At 41.5% G+C, this 20,861-nt stretch overlaps 1 protein-coding gene and 1 long non-coding RNA gene across 4 annotated transcripts in view; one reads left to right on the plus strand and one right to left on the minus strand.

Annotated features, from left to right (window-relative positions):
• LOC113029391 (cadherin-20) overlaps nucleotides 1-10,589 on the plus strand; it is a 93,940-nt gene extending 83,351 nt beyond the window's left edge. For all 3 annotated transcript variants that reach the window (XM_026180239.2, XM_026180243.2, XM_080306192.1), the window contains 5 exons: nucleotides 2,570-2,706; nucleotides 4,250-4,371; nucleotides 4,626-4,743; nucleotides 6,653-6,904; nucleotides 8,789-10,589. In XM_026180239.2, coding sequence (XP_026036024.1) covers nucleotides 2,570-2,706; nucleotides 4,250-4,371; nucleotides 4,626-4,743; nucleotides 6,653-6,904; nucleotides 8,789-9,309 — 1,150 coding nt within the window. In that variant the 3' untranslated portion in view covers nucleotides 9,310-10,589. The remainder of the gene's footprint in view (nucleotides 1-2,569; nucleotides 2,707-4,249; nucleotides 4,372-4,625; nucleotides 4,744-6,652; nucleotides 6,905-8,788) is intronic.
• LOC145430985 (uncharacterized) lies at nucleotides 10,062-12,388 on the minus strand. The gene is made up of 3 exons (XR_013911349.1): nucleotides 12,136-12,388; nucleotides 10,600-10,787; nucleotides 10,062-10,355 (listed from the first exon to the last, which is right to left on the minus strand). It is a non-coding gene; the product is annotated as an uncharacterized LOC145430985 (long non-coding RNA).
• Nucleotides 12,389-20,861: the final 8,473 nt, after the last annotated feature.

A 20,861-nucleotide genomic window follows, 5' to 3' on the forward strand; every position in this document is an offset into this window, starting at 1 on the left:
ACCAGGGCAAGTTCAGACTAAAATATCAGGATTTGCAGCAGTGAAAAACAAAGCATATGACAGGTTACATGAGGAGGAACTGTGGTACTACATGAAGAAGTTATGAGTGGGAGAGAAAGTGGTGCTAGACATGAACATGGACAACGAGAGAGTGATAAGATGTGCAGTACGAGTGACAGATGGGTTCAAGGTGGGGGTAGGATTACATATATAGATATCTGGTCTGAGCCCCTTATTGTTTGACAGGTTGACAGATAAGGTCAGATACAAGTCTACGGTGAAGACTGGTGTTTGCAGATGACACTGTGATCTGTAGTGAAAGTAAGAGAGCTGCAGAGGTGGAGGTATGGTCTGGAGAAAAGAGGAATGAATGTCAATGGAAGCAAGACACAATACATGTGTGTGATGTACAGTTAGTGAAGGTACCCGAGTTTAAAAACCTCTGGTAAATGTAGCCGCTAAGACTGGTGGACCTAAATCTTCACCACCACGTCTGGTATACATACAAGCGAAAAAGGGGAGTGGGTGGGTCAGCGCTCAGGGCACAGAAACTAAGCTGGCTTCAAACACCATTTATTTCCATAATAAAAAAAACACAGCCAGAGTCACAAATACAAGACAAAATTCCCCATATACAATAAAAGTAGTGTTGCAACCCGCTAAAAACCCTGCCGGCAGAAATAACTATACAATATTAAAACAAGGCTAAAACATGTTTTCCATATACTAAAATTACTCTCCCATAGTCCCATAATCCCACAGTCCAGCCACACATGGGCGAATGGTCCTTATATGAAGGAGACAGGAGAGGAACTTCTCTTCCAGTATGGTAAAACTCGTCAGCAACAGACCAGGGAGGGGGCTCCTATCGCAGACCTGTCTCCTCCTGACAGCGCGTCGCCGCACAGTCCCGCCCCACTCCACACCTGAACACGGCCTCCCTCGTCTCACCGTCAGATGCAGGCAGAGGGGCATCCCTGCCCTGTCGTGCATTGCAGCCATCGCCACCCACTGTTGCCGTTCCTGCCGTTAGGACTGGATCGCCGAACAACTCGCGGCGCCCCACAGTCAGGCAGCAGTTCGTTCCACACACGTGCGGGGTTGCACGCGTTCCTTTTTCGCCTCCTCACCCTTCGTGCGTCACTCCTCTCTCCTTTGTCTCTGCGCTCACCATCCCCTTTAACAGGTCAACCTGGCGGCTGATAGGCCACCTTGGGGAACGCCCCCACCTCACAGGTGCCTACAATTATCTGTTTAGTCCACAGTGGGTTAAAGGAACATGGTACAACATTAACACCAATATAAATATGAGGATAAAACCATGCAGTATAAATATCAATAAACAAACATGCAATATAAATATCACTATAAAATCATGCAAATAAAATCAACACTATGTACCAATACACAGATTGATAAAACATAAAAACACAAATTTCCGCTGTGTAACATAAACAATCCAAAACAATGGACGATGCACAAAAGTGATGAAGGAGAGGGTGCTGGCAGGGTGGTGTGGGTGGAAATGAGTGTCAGGAGTGATTTCTGACTAAAGGTTAGCAGCAAGAGTGAAACAAGCAGATAGAAGGTCGAGCTGGAGGTGGCAGAGCTGAAGATGCTAAAACTTTTATTTGGAGGATGTTGAAGATGGAGCTGCCAGACAGGAGGAAAAGAAGAAGGCCTCGGAGGAGGTTCGTGGATGCAGTGAAGGAGAAGATGTGTTATATCTGCGTGAATGCATTGCTCTCAAATCAAATTATAAAAGTTCAAAATAGCACAAAAGTGGGTTTTTCATAAGCTATTATTGATCATCTGTGCATGCTAGTCTTGCCTCAGCATATGAGAGATTTTCTGCTCAATAAGTGCTGTCTAGTATTCACTGCTCCAATATAACTGCAGAAGAAAATCTTACGTCACTGACGCTCTGTTATACCATCATTTTAACGTTCCTTTAAGGAATTTAACAGAATACAGTTTACTTTCCTTTTTTTCCTTATGTTTGGAAAAAATGAAAGTGCAACAACATGCAAGTTATCATCAGATCACAGATTTACACACATATGCTTGTTTCCTGGTTGAAACACACATTTGCGGCTCTTCCAGGTGAGAGGAGAGCATGGCAGTGACAGGTGAGCTCCATCTCTGTGTGAATAAACTGGTTTATGCTCCACAGCCTGGAAGAGGATGCGCTCTTCATCCCTCTCCTCCTGTGTGTGTGAGTGTGGCCGGTTGTTGTTGTTGTTGCTGCGTGTCTCTCTCAAAAGAGCGTTTCTGGAAAATGGCCCACGGTGGCAGGAAACGAGCCAGGGCGGCACTCTGCAGGTCTCCATGTCCCAACATGTTGGAAGTTTGGCAGAGGATGCAGATACTCTGATTAAGTCTTATCTGGAGCCTCTTCTCATAGTTCCCTCAGGAGTTTCCAGCCTGCATCTTATCACACACATCCACGCGTGGGTCACGCACTGGATTATGTGTGCTTGCATGCATTACCCTATGAACCACTTAAAATTACACAATGGTGCATTTTATTTATCATTGTTGTCATTATGTCATCATCTTGTGTCACCAGGTACTCCATCGACAGATCCAGTGACCCCGACAAGTACTTCTACATCGAAATCACCTCCGGGTCACTGATGACGGTGCGCTCGCTAGACCGAGAGGAAGTCGGCTGGCACAACATCACCATCCTCGCCATGGAGATGAGTACGTCTTATACACATGCAAATAAAGACACATCTGGCTGTAACTGAGTTCTGCTTTTGCTGCTTTTATGCCATTACAGTGTAGTCTCTATTTAAAGACTAAAGTAGTTTTTGAACAGCATGTGCATCCATAGGTGGTATGGGAGCACTACGTGACACAGATTAGTGCTAACATTTCAAAAATATAGAAATCAATCATGCATACAGTTATCATAACCTGTAAAACTGCAGCTCAAATTTAAATAACTGTTTGAATTTAAGGACTTAACAGCAGAAAACTGTGAGATTCATTCAGCGGCTTTATGCAGAAAACAGAAACAAACAGGTGGATGGAGTAAACTTGAATGAACGCAGACTGACTGATTTTTGAGAACAGCTCTTGCAGAGTTATGTAACGCTGAGCAGGAGATGCCCCGCAGAGCCGCACACAGCTGGTAGCCCCGAAAGTCACCTTCACCCCTCCTCCCTTTGCTTTGTTTGTCTGTTTGTGCCTTTGTTTGGTAGACACACCTTAAAGGAGATGGTAATTGAATTAATGACTAATTAAAGAACTTCCCGCATGGTGGCTAATTAAAGATGTGACGGAGACGGAAAGGGCACAGAGAGGAAGAGGGAAAAAATTTCAATGTACCGGAACAAAGCAAAGCTGACGATAAAAAACTTTCTCTCTACTTCACAGTCCTTATTTTCACTTCATACTTTAAAAATGAGTAGCTTTTTATATGTTGCTGTAAATTCAAGAGCAAAAATAACGAGGAACTCACATGAAATTGTAACTTTATAGTTGTGATATAAGTATTTTTAGACCTGTGGACATAAGATTACTGAGATTGAGCCATGTTTGTGAAAGGTATGTGTGTTATGATGTGTCAACAATTTTACATTAGCTTCTTAATGACAAACTTGTGTTACTTGTAATAATGTAATTGAGTCCAAAAACTGCTAAATGTCCTAAATTAAACACAAAAAGCAGTCGGACACTAACAATACTAGTAATTAAAAAGGTGATTATGTGAGAACTGAAAGCATTAAGTGAAATTTTTTTTAAGAATTTTCACAATGTGTTTAGGATAGAGTCAACACTTTGTTACCAAAAGTGATAATTAATTTGGAGATTGTGTCAGAACTTTAATTTGTTACACAGTGTAGTTCAATTTGAACTAAACTAATTCGTAGATTATTAATTTACCAAATCTTCAACTTCAGCAAAGTTGGAGCACGCTCACTGCAGTGAATATTAAAGCACAGTAAGACCACGTGGAGCTTTGACCTCGAGAGCTAATCTCACACCTCTGATGGATGGATCATGTGATGAAAACTGAGAAAGTAGTTACTTTGCACTAATTGTGTTTTCACAGCTTATTACACAGCTGGTTAGGGTATGCAAATGGCAGGCTGTAATGGGGAATAACAGGACTGTAATCTGTGAGGATCCTGCTGAGCTCCTCCGTAAATCTTTTACAGCAAACATGCTGCACCTTAGGATTTCTCAGAGTCATTTATCTCCGTCCATCAGCCTCTGACCAGTTTGCGTTTCCCTGCAGATAACCCCACACAGATCGCAAGTGTGTCGGTGGCTGTGAGGGTCCTGGATGTGAATGATAATCCTCCGTCGCTGATGCACTACCTGGAGGCGTATGTGTGTGAAAATGCCAAAGCAGGGCAGGTACGGAGACACCAGTTTGCATCAGTGTTTGGAATAAGTCCCTGTAAGTCATTAATGATGATAAAATACTTGTATAATTTATATTCTGGTGCTCTTAGAGTAAAATCTGAGACACATTTTATACCACCCTTACCTGTACTCCAGAAAAACACATTTTTCTCCACTACATAACATCTGTTCGACTATCATTTCTTGCTGAAAGTGAAATAAGCCATTAGCAGATTTTAAATATGACTTTCATGTCTCTAATCCAGCTGATCCAGACTGTGACAGCAGTAGATCCAGACGAGCCGCTTGGTGGGCAGCACTTCTACTACAGCTTGGCTCCAGAGGCCGTCAACAACCCTAACTTCACCCTGAAAGATAACCAAGGTACACGTTCGGTCACGGTTCTGTGTCATGCACGAGTTTTCCATGCAGGCTAATTTGATTTCTAGTGAGTTGGACCAGTAAAATAAGATCGCTGTTTCTCCTTATCTATGGAAGAGCAGCATCCACAGTAAAATATGTAGTATGGAAGTATGCAGCCCAGCAGTAAATATTCATGGTTTTTACATTTTAATGCAGTCGTGGTAAAAAGCAAGTACAGCTTCCTTCTGTTCTAAGGTCTTATGAATCAGGACATAATTAAAAATAATCTGCAAGTCAAAATTTTTAAATTATTATTAAAATACAACCTCAAATGAACTGCAGCATGTGTGTTTTTTTTAACAAAAACTACACTGTATCACCGCTTCTTTTTTCGGCCAGTCTGTTGTAGAGTTGCTGCTGTATTTGGGATCATTGTCCTGTTGCATGATTCAGTTTCGATGAAGCTGCCAGACATATGGTCTCAAAACTGGCTCTAGAATACTTGGAAGTGGAGGCAGATACTCTGGAGTTCATGGTCAAGTCAAGTACTGTAAGGTGGCCAGGTCCTGTGCCTGTGCCAAATCATCACCCCTTCACCACTTGGTATGGGGCGTTAGTGCTGGCATGCTGTGATTGGTACTTGCTGTACATTATAGCCAAACATCTCCACTTTGGTCTTTTCTGTCCAGAGGACATTAATGCAGAAGTCTCGTGGTTTGTTCAGATGCAATTTTGCAAACCTAAGCCATGCTGCCATGTTGTTTTTTAGAGAGAACAGGCCTATACCTGGCAACCCTGGCAAACTAACCATCTTCCGTCTTCTCCTAGTTGTAACAGAATTTTAACATATAGCATGTTAACTGACACCTGTACAAATTGTTAAAAACCCATCTCAATTTCTTTGAGCATTGCACAGTCTGACCTTGGGTTGAGTTTGCTGGGATGTCCACTCCTGGCAACTTCCACTTATGAAGAATCTCTCATTGCAGAATGACTTCAGATTGTTTGAAAAAGATTGTGTAACTTTTCCAGACTAATGTCCAGCGATAGTTGCTTCTATAAGATCATTGCAGATGTCTTTCCTCTTTGGGTATACTTAGTATTCACCACACATGCTGTGTTTTGGCTTCATTTTTCCTAAATCAGTTATGCAAATATGAAGTGTCATTTGTATTTATCAAATTTTAGAACTTGCTAAGGACTTTTAATTCCTTTCATTAAAACACACAATTCACATTCTTATGGATCTTCATGTTCTTGATATTGTTAAAGATGATTCTTCTCAAATATCTTCATTTACTTAATAAAAAATATAATGAAGGATTCAGTGTTTCTCCATTATAATTACATTCTAGGGGCGTGGGGAAGGGAATGCAAAGCAGAATTATATTTATAGTAATTTAGAACAATCAGATAATTTTGCTAACTTTTTCTCCCTCAGGCTAGACAGAAATATTGCACTAAAGGATATTTTAATACATAATTTTAACTACAGTAACAGCTGTAGAAACCGTGGGAGATGATCAAATGTATGTGAGGCTATTAACTCATTCACTGCCAGCGATTGGCAGTGAATGAGTTAAACCCATTGACTCATTCACTGCAATTGACGGCTATAGACGTCAATGGCAGTGAATGAGTTAAAACTCTTTTTTCCTGCTATATATTGACAGTAAAGATCAGTGTCTTGAAATAAGCCTCTGTGAGTAATAGGTGTGATATTTAGTAGCTTCAGTCGACATTTCCTCTTCACAGCTGTGCTCGTCTTCAATTCTCACCACCATCCCATGACTCCTCCGCGTGTTCAGTTACCCTGAACGCAGCACATACATGAAACCCTGCTGCTATCAGCTACCTCACACTAAGCATCTTATTGTTGTATTTCTGAACACTAACTTGATCTTTTTGTGACCTCTGTGTTCGCTTCCAGACAACACAGCGTGGATCCTGACACGCCGTGGCGGTTGGTCACAGCAAGACCAGACCGTCTTCTATTTGCCCATTTTCATCTCGGACAGTGAGCAGCCGGTTCAGAGTAGCACCAGCACGCTGACTATACGTGTGTGTAGCTGCGACCAGGAGGGCAACGTCATGTCATGCAACGCTGAGGCCTACAGCCTGCCCGCCAGCCTCAGCAGGGGGGCTCTGATCGCCATCCTGGCCTGCATTTTCGTCTTGCTGGGTGAGCTGCTGTTACGATGATGTGCAAATAACCGTGTCAGCTAAAAGCTCACAAAGCCTAAGTTTAGGTGACACACATAAGTGCTGCTGCCCTACATGGTTTATTATTCTTACATATTAAAGGGAACGAACGTTTGAGTTTTAATATAAAGAGAGTGCCAAAAACTGCAGTTCCTGCAATGGCCACTTGAGGCTGGCTCCATGAGACAAGAACCAATGCCCTTAGACTTCCATGCTAACATGCCAAATTTTAAGCATATTTACAGTCTGCTACAAAACAAGATTTTATTATCTATAGTGAATTCAGATTAATGACCTAAACCTACCTGAAATTAAAGGACAAAGCACTGAGAATCTGTAGTAAAACCTTCCACTATACTTACCCTGAAGTGTCCTGTGTAACAAGTGAGATTTAAAGGGATAAGGGTTAGGCATGTTTAATATTTGTGAATATTTATAAAATGTTGCGTTTGGTCTCCATTTTGTGGTTTTATCCTTGAGTCCTGCAATCGCTGTTTTAAAAAAGAAAAACATTGGTGAAACAGTTGTCCCTGATTTGTCCAATCATGCTCTGCACAAACTGTGAATGTCATGTTGGAAACCCAGCACGACGAGAACCTTTTTCTGCACCGAAATCTTCACGGTTCGTCTCATTTTGGACGCCTGTCTGATTGACAGGTCAAACGTGAAGTGCACAAATGCAGAAAGACATCATGCAGCTGCCGTAAACTGCTGGAATATGTGGCTGGAAAACATTTTCCAAGTCAGACCACATTTTAATCTCCTGTTGTAGGATGTGAAAGAACCAGCTGAGGGCGAGCCTCAGGGGTAGGAGCGGGCCGTGATTAAAATCACTGCCGCACTTTGTTTTACACCCTGACCTTTCAGCGAGTCGGTGTGCTACTTTAAATATTTGTGATACCCCCTCTGAAGAAGGTAATCAACCCTGAAGCTGAACTTAAAAAGCAAAGTGCGCAAAATATGCAGCCTGCCGAGAGATCTTAGATCACCCAAGACGTGACACAACACAACAGCCGAAGGCTAAAAAGTCTGTTTGCAAAAAAGGAGGCATCTCCCAGTGTGACATCAGCATTGTAGGATTAAATATGGATTTATTTTCTCACCCTCGCAGAAAGTCTAGCATTCATTAGCACCAGCTGCCCTGTAGCATCACACTTTCAGTTCCCCAGGGGACGATACGGACCCGCTTTATCTCTCCCTGCAGACCTGTAGCTGCGGGTAGGAGGGCTCAGCAGGTTGACTCGCTCTGCTGCTCTGACAGGCAGCAGTAAATTTTCTTAAAACATCCTTGCTCGCCTTCTTGTGAATTTTATTTTTTTCCTCGTAGATGCAGTAATTTTGGTTTTGATGGCACAAGCGTTTCTTCTTGAACACTGTTGATGTATTTGAGCTGAAGGGTTATGAAATAGTGTTTTCTAAAAATATCTTTATTTGAGCTTTGTATCAGTTGGTAATGTTTTTATACTTGCTCCTATTCCCAGAGTTAGTTAATTATTCATAGATATGAATAAGTAAGTTGAGTCCTTATTATAAAAGTTAAAAATCTATGCACTCCTTCAAATATTCCAAAGCCATCCAGCGGCCCCATTGGAGCCTTTCTGGACCCCCGGCCTTATGTTTGAAAACCCCGGTCTTGACCTTTTGCCATGAGCTATAATAGACTGTATATAAAAGATGGGAGTCTATAGAGCCACTAGAACTTCAATTGTTGGTTTGTAGCTGCAGAGGTCGAGGCTTGGTTTTACATTTTAACATTAAAACACCAAGAATTTTAAAAATGAATAACCGTGTCTGTCACAGCATTTACTTAAACCACTGATTCCTTATGGCCTCTATACTCATTCATTTTTTCCCTTTATAACAGTGATGATCCTGCTCATGCTTTCCCTGCGGACCCATCGTAAGAAGCCCTACCTGTGTGACGAGGAGGAGAACGTGCATGAAAACATCGTGCGCTATGATGATGAAGGCGGTGGCGAAGAAGACACCGAGGCCTTCGACATCGCCGCCATGTGGAACCCTCGTGAGGCGCACCACCATCCGGGCAAGATGAGACAGGACATGCTGCCGGAGATCGAAAGCCTGTCCCGATACGTCCCTCAGGCATGTGTCATGGGCGGCGGCAGCGGGGACAGCAATGTTCACGGATACGTGCTGGCGAAGCTCCTGGAAGCCGACATGGACCCGTGCGCCCCGCCTTACGACTCCCTGCAGACGTACGCTTACGAGGGGGAAGGCTCTGTCGCGGAGTCCCTCAGCTCGTTGCAATCTGGAACCTCAAACACCGACCATGAGTACGACTACCTGAATGACTGGGGGCCTCGCTTTAAAAAACTTGCTGAGATGTACGGCGTGCTGGAGACAAACAGTCCTCCACTGTGGTAGGACGACGGGGCCTTTTCCTTTACAAACGGACGTATGAAAAGATTTTTTTTTTTAAAAGACACAGAAACAACCAAGAAGTGACAACAACAAAGCTGAGATGTACTCATGGCCACATCCATGACTGTTAGAAATCAAAATCCTGCCGAAGCCTCTATTCTCCACAGCCTTGAAGGCCTGCAGCAGGTTTTAAATCTACCCCAGAGACGGGCTTCACAGGCAGGCCGAATCTGGCAGCCTCTTGGGGGCCAAGCTGAGGAACGGCTTCAAAGCACACGCCAACTTCAACTGCCTGACCCAGCCACAGGCAGAGCCCCTTCGATTCAAGACGCCGAGCAATTTATGCCAGAGATGGGCTTGAAGAATCAAAGCGAGGAGTCGTTGCTGCAGTCGTGTTTTTGTTCCATCCGTGGCAGGTCTTAATTTATTTCTTTGTTCCACTTGCTGTATTTATATGTTCTGCTAAGTTATTTGGGTCCTTCAAGCCGAGACTGTACTTTAAGCCTCTGCCATGCGAGGAAATCTTCAAAAGATCACGCATACGTTGTAACATACATGATGTAACTGCCTTTGTTTTCAATCCGTGTGAGAAGCTGCATCTCTAAATGTCATATGACGTGCTGCGGAGACGGCGATGTCGTAGTCCCATGTGGGGTTTCAGAGTTAATATGTTTACTGTATTATTGTTTTTGTACCATTTTTAAGCTCTTTCTATTGTAACTCCAAAACATAAAGCAGGTATCCATTCATTAGGATGAGAGGGAAGCATTTTATTAAAAAAATGAAATAAAATCTTGGATTTGTCTTAGTGGATGTTTAAATCTCATCTGAGACATGTGGCACAGCGGAAAGGACTACATGTGGACAAACGCCCGACCGAGTCGCCTTTCATTTTGGATCCACCGCCGTGCCAGCCGGAGTCTGGTGGCAACGAGGCTTGATCTGTCCTGTTAGAGATACCGTGTTGCTTTTCTGTCCCCACACAAATGTGGCTTAATCCTCCGATCCTGTGGACTACAGAGACATTGAGAACCTGCATCAAGTGCCAACTGTAAAAAGGACAAATGAAAGACATTTTAGAAGAAGGAAAGAATTAAAAAAAAAACGTAAATCACACACAAACACCAAAAGGATTTTCCAAACTGGGAGAGATGTGGAGGTAGATTTTGATAATTCAATTGGATGGAGTTTACTTGAAATCTATGTTGTGAGTCATGCTACAGTAAGTGGTATGTGAATGTAGATATATTTTGTATTCTTGGTAATAAAAAGTCAAAAATGGGTGTTGCCTGCCTTCTGGTCTTCATGTTTCTTTGTTTCTGTGCACTGAGGCTCAGTGGGTAATTCTGACTTGCACAATCTCCCATTATGCAGTGCAGAGTCCAATAAATGAAGAGTTGCATGACTAAAGGCAGAACGTTCTGTCTAGTCTCTGCAAGTCCTGGTCTGGACTCTTCCATGTGCACATTTGAAAAGAAAACCTGTGGAACAAACAAGCGTCAGCTAATCTTTCATGGGTCTCTTAAAAAACGGTGGAAGTATCCACCATGATATCATTCACTGGTGTGTCAAGTCCCATTCTGAACATCTGACATCACCATCTTAGCTCTTTTAAAAGGGGCGTATCAAATGAGGGCTGTCTTTTTCTCCTAAATCTCCCACTTTTTTCACAAAGTTGCCTGTGTCTCCCTTGGGAAATTGCCACTCTTCTCATTTTCTAGTCAGGTTCAAATTTTGAGGGAGGGGGTTCTGCATCCTCATACATTTTCAATGTTTTCCTTGTATATTTGTCAGTTTTTGCATCAAATGCCTTTGCTGCTTTCTTCTTGTTGTCATTTGCTTCCATCACTATAAAGTTGCCACATTTCTCTATCATAATTTGAAGGGTTTTTTTCTCATAAAGTTGCAGTTTTTTTCCTCACATATTTTTCTCTTCCTTTAAAGTCACTTTTTTTTCCCTCTCATAATTTGACATAAAGTTTTTTTCTTGTAAATCCATCACTCCATTGTCCAGCAATTTTCTGGTTTCTGGATTGAAACCATTAACCAAGTGGCTGGGTGGGGTCATTTAGGATTTAAGCTATATTTCTGTGTACTATTGTGAAATTAATTGCAATAATCTTTTACTAAATCAGTCTTTTTTCCCTACAACTATTTTTGTGTTGTTCTAATTTGTAATCACTATATTTTCACGGCCAAGAACACTAGAATCAATTTCAGAGATACCCTTAAATAAAACTAAAGCAGGCATGCAGGACAGGCTACTTTAAGGGATTTTAAGGGCACAATGTTTGAGGCCCAATTACCCTCTGATGCTGATCTCTGTGACTGTTTGATTGGACAAACAGTTGGTAACTTTTGGAGGAAGGTCCACTTTCAGTCAAGTTTGGTATAAAGATCTAGCGGAATGCTAAAAATGATTAAAAGCTATAATTAATTAAATTACAATAATTTAGATAGTAGAGGTAGTATAGTCTAAATACTAATAGAGACATTTGAAAGCATATTAGAGCATAGTAAATGACCCTGATGTGTAATTTCTGTCAATAAAATAGTTTGGTTGGTTGACAGTTAATGTACTAAAGAATCTGAGAAGCGACTTCCAATGAAAACTTTCTAAACTGTGACATCATGCTGGAGTGCAGTGGCATACAGGTTTCTGACCAGCCTCTTTCCTTGTGTTTTTCTGTAGTCATCTTTGCAGGTGTAGGTTCAATATCTGAGATAGTTAGGTCACCTGCAGATGGCTGCCTCCTTCCTCTATCACATATGTTGGGTCTGTGGGTTTCTCCTCTACAACATTTTTGCATACTTTCAATTCCAATTTACCTTGAGATGACACAGTTTAAATAAAACTGAATTGAGCCCAGCCCGGGCAGCACGGTGGCACAGTGGTTAGCATGTTAGTTTGCTCGTTCTCCTCATGGTTCCAGGGTTCTGTCTGGTTCTTTCTGCCCAGGGTGTACCCCGTCTCTTAGCCTATGGTAGCTGAGAAACGACCACACGACCACGATAAGGATAAGCAGAAGAGAAAAAACAGATGAATCCAGTCCACATCATAAATACGCTTGTGCCAGTGGTCAGAACAAGACTTGCAGGGAGCAATCTTTTTGTAAACATGCCCCGTGAAGCGACGATAACAGTGGAATGAGGAAGACAACAAAAAGTTCCTCTCTGAGCATCTTTGTCAGCGTAATTTGGAATAATAAACTGCTTCTTTGGGCGGCGAGGAGCATTATGCAGTCCCCCGAAGTGTGACAGAAGTGTAAGTCCCTGAGAAGATAAAGCAGCTATTTAAAGTTGCAATCATATGCTAAATTGTCCTCTAAAGTGTTGCTGCAGATGATTCGCTTTTCATTACAGTTTCTCTCAAAGCGCTTAATTTGCTTGACTTATTTTGTTTTGCAGCGATAATGCTCGGCACTGATTAAAAGCTCATCCCACACACCGCCTGCTGTACCTGAGCCTCCAGCCTCAAAAATCGTTCCATCTGATTGCTCTCACTGTAACGTTTACATGAACCAATGGAATATTTGCCAATGGGAAATCAATCAATTATAAACAAGAGGCTCCACTGAATTGCTAATGTCAATCAAAATGAAGAGAAAGGAGAAGCAAAACTAAAGAGGAGGGAGGAAGATGAAGGGAAATCAAGAAGTGGACGTTGAGAGAAAGGAGAAAGTGATAATCTACACCTCAAGGTATTTTCCACTACTTTAAAATTTCCATTTGTGTTGTCAAAACAAATAACAGAAATAACTGAAATCAGTGGCTCTGGCTTACCTGCTGGGTGGCACTCAACAGTGAAATTGCACAGCAGATGAGCCTGCAATATTTCTCGGATTTAAATTTAAACTTGAATGAATTCATATCCTCTTCACACTGAGCAGAATGCTTCAATTACACAGCGGGGGTTTTCTCTAATTTGTCACTCTTTGTTTCAGCATTCAGCACTCAACAAAGGGTTTCCAAATTTTTTGTTCTTTCCCTATCTTGCATCATATCTCTGCTTCAAAATAAGTGTTTTAAACTATCGCGACAATCCAGTGCAGACTTTGAGGTAGTGGCTAAATAGCTGCCGCATACAGAAATAATTAGCAAGCATTGAAAGTGGATGAAAAAATGTAAACAACACCAAATCGAGGTTATAACTCTAATACGCCAAAGCTACTCAAGATTCAGATTTAATGACAGAAACAGACATTTGTGGCAAAAATAATAACAGATTATTAAGGGACTCCCCGAGGAGGGGTAAATTGACAGGAACAAAATTCAAAATTTTCTCTTTTGTTTTTTTTTTTATTTGAGAAAAAGTGGCAAACATATAGAAATAAAGTAACAAATTTACTGTCTAGTAAAGCTAGCTACTCTATTACCACACAACTTATCAAAATCCAATCACTTCTGGCGTCAAGAATTTAAGAAAACAATAACATCTTTCAGAGGTAAGGGGCTTTGTAAATTCTGGCATGTATTTTCAAAGACAAGAAGGACGCTCCATCACTTCTCACTATAAATATGCAGTCAAAAACATCTGTCAGCACATAAAACTCATGTCTTCCAGTCTCTTTCCTCCTCAGTGCCCTCCTCTACACTTTGCCTTGTTCTGCAGCATAAATTAAACTAACAATCCCTCCAGCCTCTCCCATTCACAGGCCGCCTCCTCCTTCCCATTTGCCCCACTGCCAGCCTCTCCCAAGGCCATTTCCAGGCCGAAGTCATGCCATCCGAAAGACACTGAGGGGGTAATTTGTCTTAAGCTCCACTGCTCTTTCTAACAGACGACAGAGCTCAAACGGTGGAAGATAATAAGATGGCTTCCAGCTCTAATCCTGCCGAGGGTAAACTGCAGCAGACCCACTGAATCATCCCCTATTGCAAAGTTTAAAAAAAACCCACCACACACACACACACACACACACACACACACACACACACACACACACACACACACACACACACACTACGCTCTGCTGGAAATTAAGGGGCGGAAAGAAAGGCAAACTCCAGGCCCCTGGAGAGAAAAGCAGGTCCGACCCATTTGACATGTAGAGTCAGAGAGCGAAACATATACAGACCCAATCGCTGCCGGGCTGCCTCCCTCTGATCCCCTTATCTCTGCATCTCCACCTCCTTTATTCACCCACAAGTTCAACTCTTAATCTTTCTTTCACTCAAAAGTCCTACATGTTTTCCATTACCTTTTTTTCTCCCCCTCTTTCTACATCTTTGTCTCCCTTCCTCGGCCCAGCGATGGGTTATTTCCACTTTATCTCTTTAAGCTGCAGCAGAACATGAGCTTTTGCCGTCAGGGTGTTTTGCTCCTGAGCGGCACATCATCGCCGTCTCAGAGGTTTAGAGGAACTTCACACTCAGCTGAGGATGCTTGCACATAGTTTTACTTCCAAGCAACAACCTGCTGATTCCTCGTAGCTTTTATTTTTCTAGCTGTTTTTCTCACATTAAGTTTGTGGAGTTTATTGGCCATTACCACAGGGCCTGCTCCCACCCTTCACATAGACAGCTACATTAACTTTAACATTCAGCATGTTGCTGGTGAACCATGCAGGACTAAATCATGTGCTAAATAAGTATGGTTTGGGGAACCAAATGTTTCTCACCCTATGATGGCAAACAGTGAGGTAAATGTGAACTAAACCCTGCTGCTGGCCTGGGGCTTGCACCAAATAGGGTGAACGTACTTCAACATATTCAGGATATATTTATCCAGCTTCATTTATCCTATCAGCCGAAATCAGGCTGAGCATAAAGGTCGTTTCCCCAACGTTCATCAATTTAGCTACCCGTATGTTTACATGAAAAAGTAGCCACAGGAGCAGCTGACCAACGGGAAACATCTAGCAAACATTTAATACAACATAATATAAGTAAAAGCAACACAGCTGCTGCAGTCTGAATGTCTTTGAGAAGAATAGTATTAAGTGCTGTTTAAATATGTGTGACCTTTAAGCAAAAGCTACTATATCAATAAAGTTGAGACTATTTGAAGCCAAACAAGAAATCTATCCACCCACATTGGCAGCAGGCTAAAGCACAGTATTCCAGGCGTTCTTCTCCCAGCAATCCTTTCTAGTTCCTTGTGGGAGATCCTGAGGTGTTCACAGGTCAGATGATATATGCATACATATAATTTCTCCAGTGCATTCTGGGTCTACTCCAGGGATTCCTCGGAGCTGAGTATCCCTGCAAAACCTCTGAAGGGAGACAAGTGCCGCTTAGTCTTCCTGTCATTTTCCCAGATCTCATAACCACGGATGAGGGTTGGAATGTAGATGGATTTCACCTTTCAGATCATCTCTCATTTTAGTATGACAGTCTGGTACAATGCCTGCATCAGTGCTTCAGTTTAGTTCACTGGTCTAAGATATACTCCACCTAAGATCCCAAGACCCTCAACCCAGAGGAATGTGATCCCACAGTTCCCAGTTACAAATCCTCTCCACTGAACTTGGATTCAAGTGTTAGAGCAATCGACCAGAAAAAGGTTTTTCCTAATCAATATCCCCCGATCTTTTAAGACATCCTGGTCTGGAGAAGTAAGCTTTGGTAGGAAGTGAAACACCTTGGTAATGCTGAGTTACCTCAATAACGCAAAGCCTGCCTCATATTACAGGCCACTGGAGAACATTTGTAAGTATTTTTGAATTTTAGAAAGTCTAGCCATACAACACCACATTGAATACTCATTACATTAAAAGATACATTTTTAAAATAAGAATTTGTCTTTTGCTGGATGCTAGACTAAAGCCATTATTGATTGAAACATCAGTCTGATAACACGAGCAGCTTTTTTAAGACCAGCTCAAAGTGAAAGCTTAAGCTTTAGTGTCTTGCATCTTAGAACTAAGTCGAAACCCCGAATTGTGTCCTGATTTGAGGAACATTAGGTTAGAGCAGCCAGACACTGTGGGAGCTGTTACAGAGTCGCCGATAGCAATGCCAGAAAATAATGCCAAATAATCTCAGGAGCTCCTCTTGTTGACGTAACCTCGAGAGAAGCACTGGGCCACAGCCAGTGAGAGCAGCAGGCTATACGAAACACAGCTTTTACATGCATTTTCATTAATATTGTAAGACAAATAATCACCAGTGCAACTTCTTTGTAGCTAAAGGAGCCATTAAGGGAATTGGGCACTTGACTATGAAGCCATCCATGGACCATTTTCCTAACCATTTATCCAACATGGGGTCACGAGGGCCTGGAATCAATCTCAACTGTCACTGGGCAAGAGATGAGTATGCCCTTTAACAAGCTACACCATTAAACGTACAAGTGCATCATACAAATATTTGCCGAATAAATTGTTATGTGTCAGGTAAAATCCCTCAGCCTTACAAACATGGTTGAGATGTCTAGTTCAGTGACTGGAATTAGTGGTGATTAGATCTAATAGTTAGCTAATAGCACCAGCTCCGTGTGTCTGCAAGCTCTCACATTTTGCAAAATGTTTACCTTCATAGCAGACCAGTAACTTTAAGCCAAAATAGGGTGTAAATGTGCTTTTTTATGCTGTTAGGATAGACATTTTCACATGGGAGTGTATAGGGATTAGCTCACTTCTGGAAGCAGCCTTAAGTGGCTATTAGAGAAACTTCACACTCGGCTGCAGACACTCGCACTAGCTTTACTTTCAAGCAACAATCTGCTTGATTCCTCTCAGCCTTGTTTTTTGTTCCTCTGGGTGTTTTTTCTCCCATTAGATTTTTGGTGTTTATTAGCCATTATTGCAGAGCCACCTCAAATCCTCCACGTAGACAGCCGGCGTCACAACATAAACATCTAACAGGTTGCTGCTGAATTATTTAGGATTAGACTGCATTTTAGCTACTTGACAAACAAGCATGGGTTTAGGAACTGAAATATGTTATCTTTCAAATCAAAATCCTCACTTTTTGATACTTATTAGATGAACTGCAGTTTTTGGCTTTTTTTCCCCTGACAAGCATGTCTTTGAACCATAGGAGGAAACCCACACAGAAGGGAACCAACCAAGCAGAAGGTCTGTATCCAGAACCTTTGAGCTGTGAGGCAAAGGGACTACCTACCGCACCACAGTGCTCTCTGAAGGCAGATACAAAGAAAACTAAACTTGAGACTTTCTGGGCTTTGTTGTTGCAGAAATAAAAGAATCTGAGGCCTCTTGGTGTGCCTGAAAATTGCAGTCGATATCAAAGTGCATATTGGATTAATCTGCAGTTCACATCAGCGAACTTCAGTTCACATTAGTTTCAGTTTGCTGCTCAAGGCCAATTTCTCCTACATTTATTACTTTTAATGATCAGAAGAAAGTGCTGCTCTCACAAAAACTCAGTGTACAGGATCCATTCTCAGCTTAGAATAAAATCTCTCTATGACAGTTTAGGACATAGGTCATGACTGGTTGTGCTGATCTAATAGACCTATCGCTAAATTATTTCTGCATAGAGCATGAAGTGAATATTAAATAGAAGATTTCAGAACTCTATCAGCTGCTATGCTGGAATCTTACTGACATTTATTGTTGTCTAAATTTAAAACAAAAGCAATATTAATATTTTAATCACTGTAAAAATATTTCACAACATTTTTTTTTCTGTTGATATCTGAATTAAGACCAGTTAATCTGTGTAAGAACATCATGAGCACACTGACATCTGCACTTTGACATCCTGCAAAAAGTTCCAGGACTAAAAGTGAAACCACTGGAGAAAATTCATGACCCTTTACGCTAAGAATAAAAGTGGTACTAAATTATAGTAATCTCAGACACTTATGGCCAATTCATATTTTCTATCTTTGTCAATGTGACGTCAGCTTTCTTAAGTGCCCATGTCTGCATGCAATACAGAGTTAGTCACAATGAAGACGGCCTTCACACTGGAATATTTCTAACATTTTGAGTTATTTTCCAGTGTTAGAAAATCAGCACTGCTCAGTGTTAGCCATTGTTAATCTTCAAAACTGACTAGGTTACTTTTAAACATATAACACTGTCAAAAGTGTTAATTTAACACTCAACAGTGTTGTATTTAACACTCAGAGGTGTGGACCCATATAGACACTCTCTAGTGTTAATTTAACACTGGAGATTTTGCTGTGTGGTTATGCTAGAAAATATTTTTTTTGTTAATAATTTAGTTGATGTTTTAATTGCCAGTGTCACGCAGGTAGAAAAGTTAATATTTTAGATTTTTGGAAAATGACATGTATTTTCCGGAGCATCCTTGTGTGGTCTTTGTCATTTCAAAGAGCCTGTGAGAAATCAACCACCAAAATCTAATTTACTGTTCTTTTTGACACTAATTTACATGACTGGGAAATGAGAACGTGCATAGCTCCATAGTCTAGTGCATAACACGTTTTGCCTGGCAAGACTGATGGTTTGTTTTCCGACTGAGACATAAGCCCAAAGGCGACGTGTCAAACATCTGGTTGTGTAAAACTGCCAAATCAAGCCTGTTTAGCTATGCGCATCACAAGGGAGGAGGACAGAACAAAGAAAAAGAAAACGAGACAGCCACAAATCCAAAACCATTTGAAAATGGAAACCTGAGGAGTATTATTGAGTAAATGCTTGAACATTTGATTAAAGAAAAAGACAGTCTTGCAGGAGAAAAAAAGGAAGCTGTACTGAGTGGACAGGTGAGTCATTAGCAGATAGAGAAGAAAACACAGACGAGACTAATCAGGTAGGATGGTTAATGGTTATCACGGAGAGAAAACTTAACAAAACTGATATAAATGACCTTCCTTCATGACAGTAAAAATGCTGAGTTTGGAGTGACAGACTCAGCTCATGCCCGATGCCTCATCCACTACCAGAGGACACCTTGTGCAGAGCTGCTTTTGAGAAAAAGCACTTTCGATGACTTTGGAATGAGGACAAATGAGTAATGTCAAACACAAGCTCGAAGCTTAAACACTCTGCATTAGGTCACTTGAATGTCACTGTATTTAGATAAAAACTCTAAAACATACATACAGAGGAGCCAAAACTGCCAAGCAGCATCAAAGCATCCGTCCCGCTTCTTGAATAAAAAAGGAGAGACAGCAGCAAAGTCCTCACACACAAGAATGTATAGGAAAGATGTCACGGATGGTGGCTATCCTCCAGGTAGAGATGACAGAAACATGACAGAGGAAGTCATGCGTGTTTTGTTTTTTCCTTTATATTATAAACTCTAAAAAAAAATTCATGACAGAAACAAGAATTTCACTCTGCACTTCAAACTGTTTTGATCCTGCATTCGCCCCCGCCTGCTTTGCACGTTTTGCTATTAATGGTGCTGACAGACACCTTTCATCTCTGAGAGTCGGTGGGAGGCGAGCCATGACCCAGGAGGTGTAGCTCGATCTATCAAAGGCAATGATTAGAAGAAGCGATACTTCCTCTTTTCATTTTGCCTCGCAGTGTCCAGTTTGTTTGCTTCCATCATCCCTGTGGATCCACAAACAGGATCTGACAAATTGGACTTGGTACACAGTGTGCTGGGTATCTGGGACCTTCACAATGAATGCTTGTTTGTACAAAGAGGAAAACAGCAAGAGGACTGGAAGGAATATGGAGTGTTTGTAAAGCTGGCCCCAAGACGATAAAGATGATGATCTTTTGGGCTGATTTGTTTACCAGCCGTCTTCCTTCTGTCTGATAGCGAAGATGAACCATTTGTGAATGTGACTTTCTTCAGAAAATATTGCTGGTTTAACAAACAAGCAGCCTCTTTTTTAGCATCTCACTAACTCACCATCATAATTTGCTTTCTCTGTAGTTTCAGATTAGGACTTAAATAAATACTGCATGTGCAAATCACCAAACCTATCTTGCACTGGGACCACTGGGACAAATCTTCTGCCACCCACCCAAACTTTAATGACAGCTCTAAGCATTACATGAGCCTGAGATGAAGTATTTCATTCTTTGTGTCTTCTGATTCACAGCTGTCTTGATGAGTTCTCCATCTCCATCACTAGGCTCAAAAATAGGCCAGGATATAAATGAAAACATTTAATCAATTGTTCTATTGTGATTTAATTTCTTAATATGTATTTTATGGTCTCTTAACATAAATAAAAAACAACAAACTTGTTTGTAAATACAGAAATCAGTGGAAACGTGTCACCTACAATCATGGGGGTTAAGCTGTATAACTTAATAATTAATCTAAAGAAAAAGGGCCAAAAAATGCAGTTCCTCTAGTGGCCACTTGAAAGTGGCTCATGGTGTAAAACACGGACTTAACTTCCAGGTCAAGGAGAAAATAAGCCAATAAGGAAATGCCTAAAACCTAATGCATTCACTCTGAAGGCCACCGGATAGGAAGAAGACTTCTGGCCTTGTGGAGTTTTGCAGATGTGGCCACTAACAACGTGACTCATATTTTAGAGAGTGGTACTCGACGAAATGGCAAACGCTAGCTGTGACGACAAAATCAGTATTCGCTGACTGGGTGTGGTTGCTGGAGGTTGATGGCACTTGCAGGAAATTGATTGCAAGTGTATACAAGCTGTTGCTAGGAAAAAAGTATATTCCCCAAACAAAATCTCTGGAAAAAAA

The sequence above is a fragment of the Astatotilapia calliptera genome, chromosome 9 (genome assembly GCF_964374335.1).
Source record: "Astatotilapia calliptera chromosome 9, fAstCal68.1, whole genome shotgun sequence".
Taxonomy (NCBI): Eukaryota; Metazoa; Chordata; class Actinopteri; order Cichliformes; family Cichlidae; genus Astatotilapia; species Astatotilapia calliptera.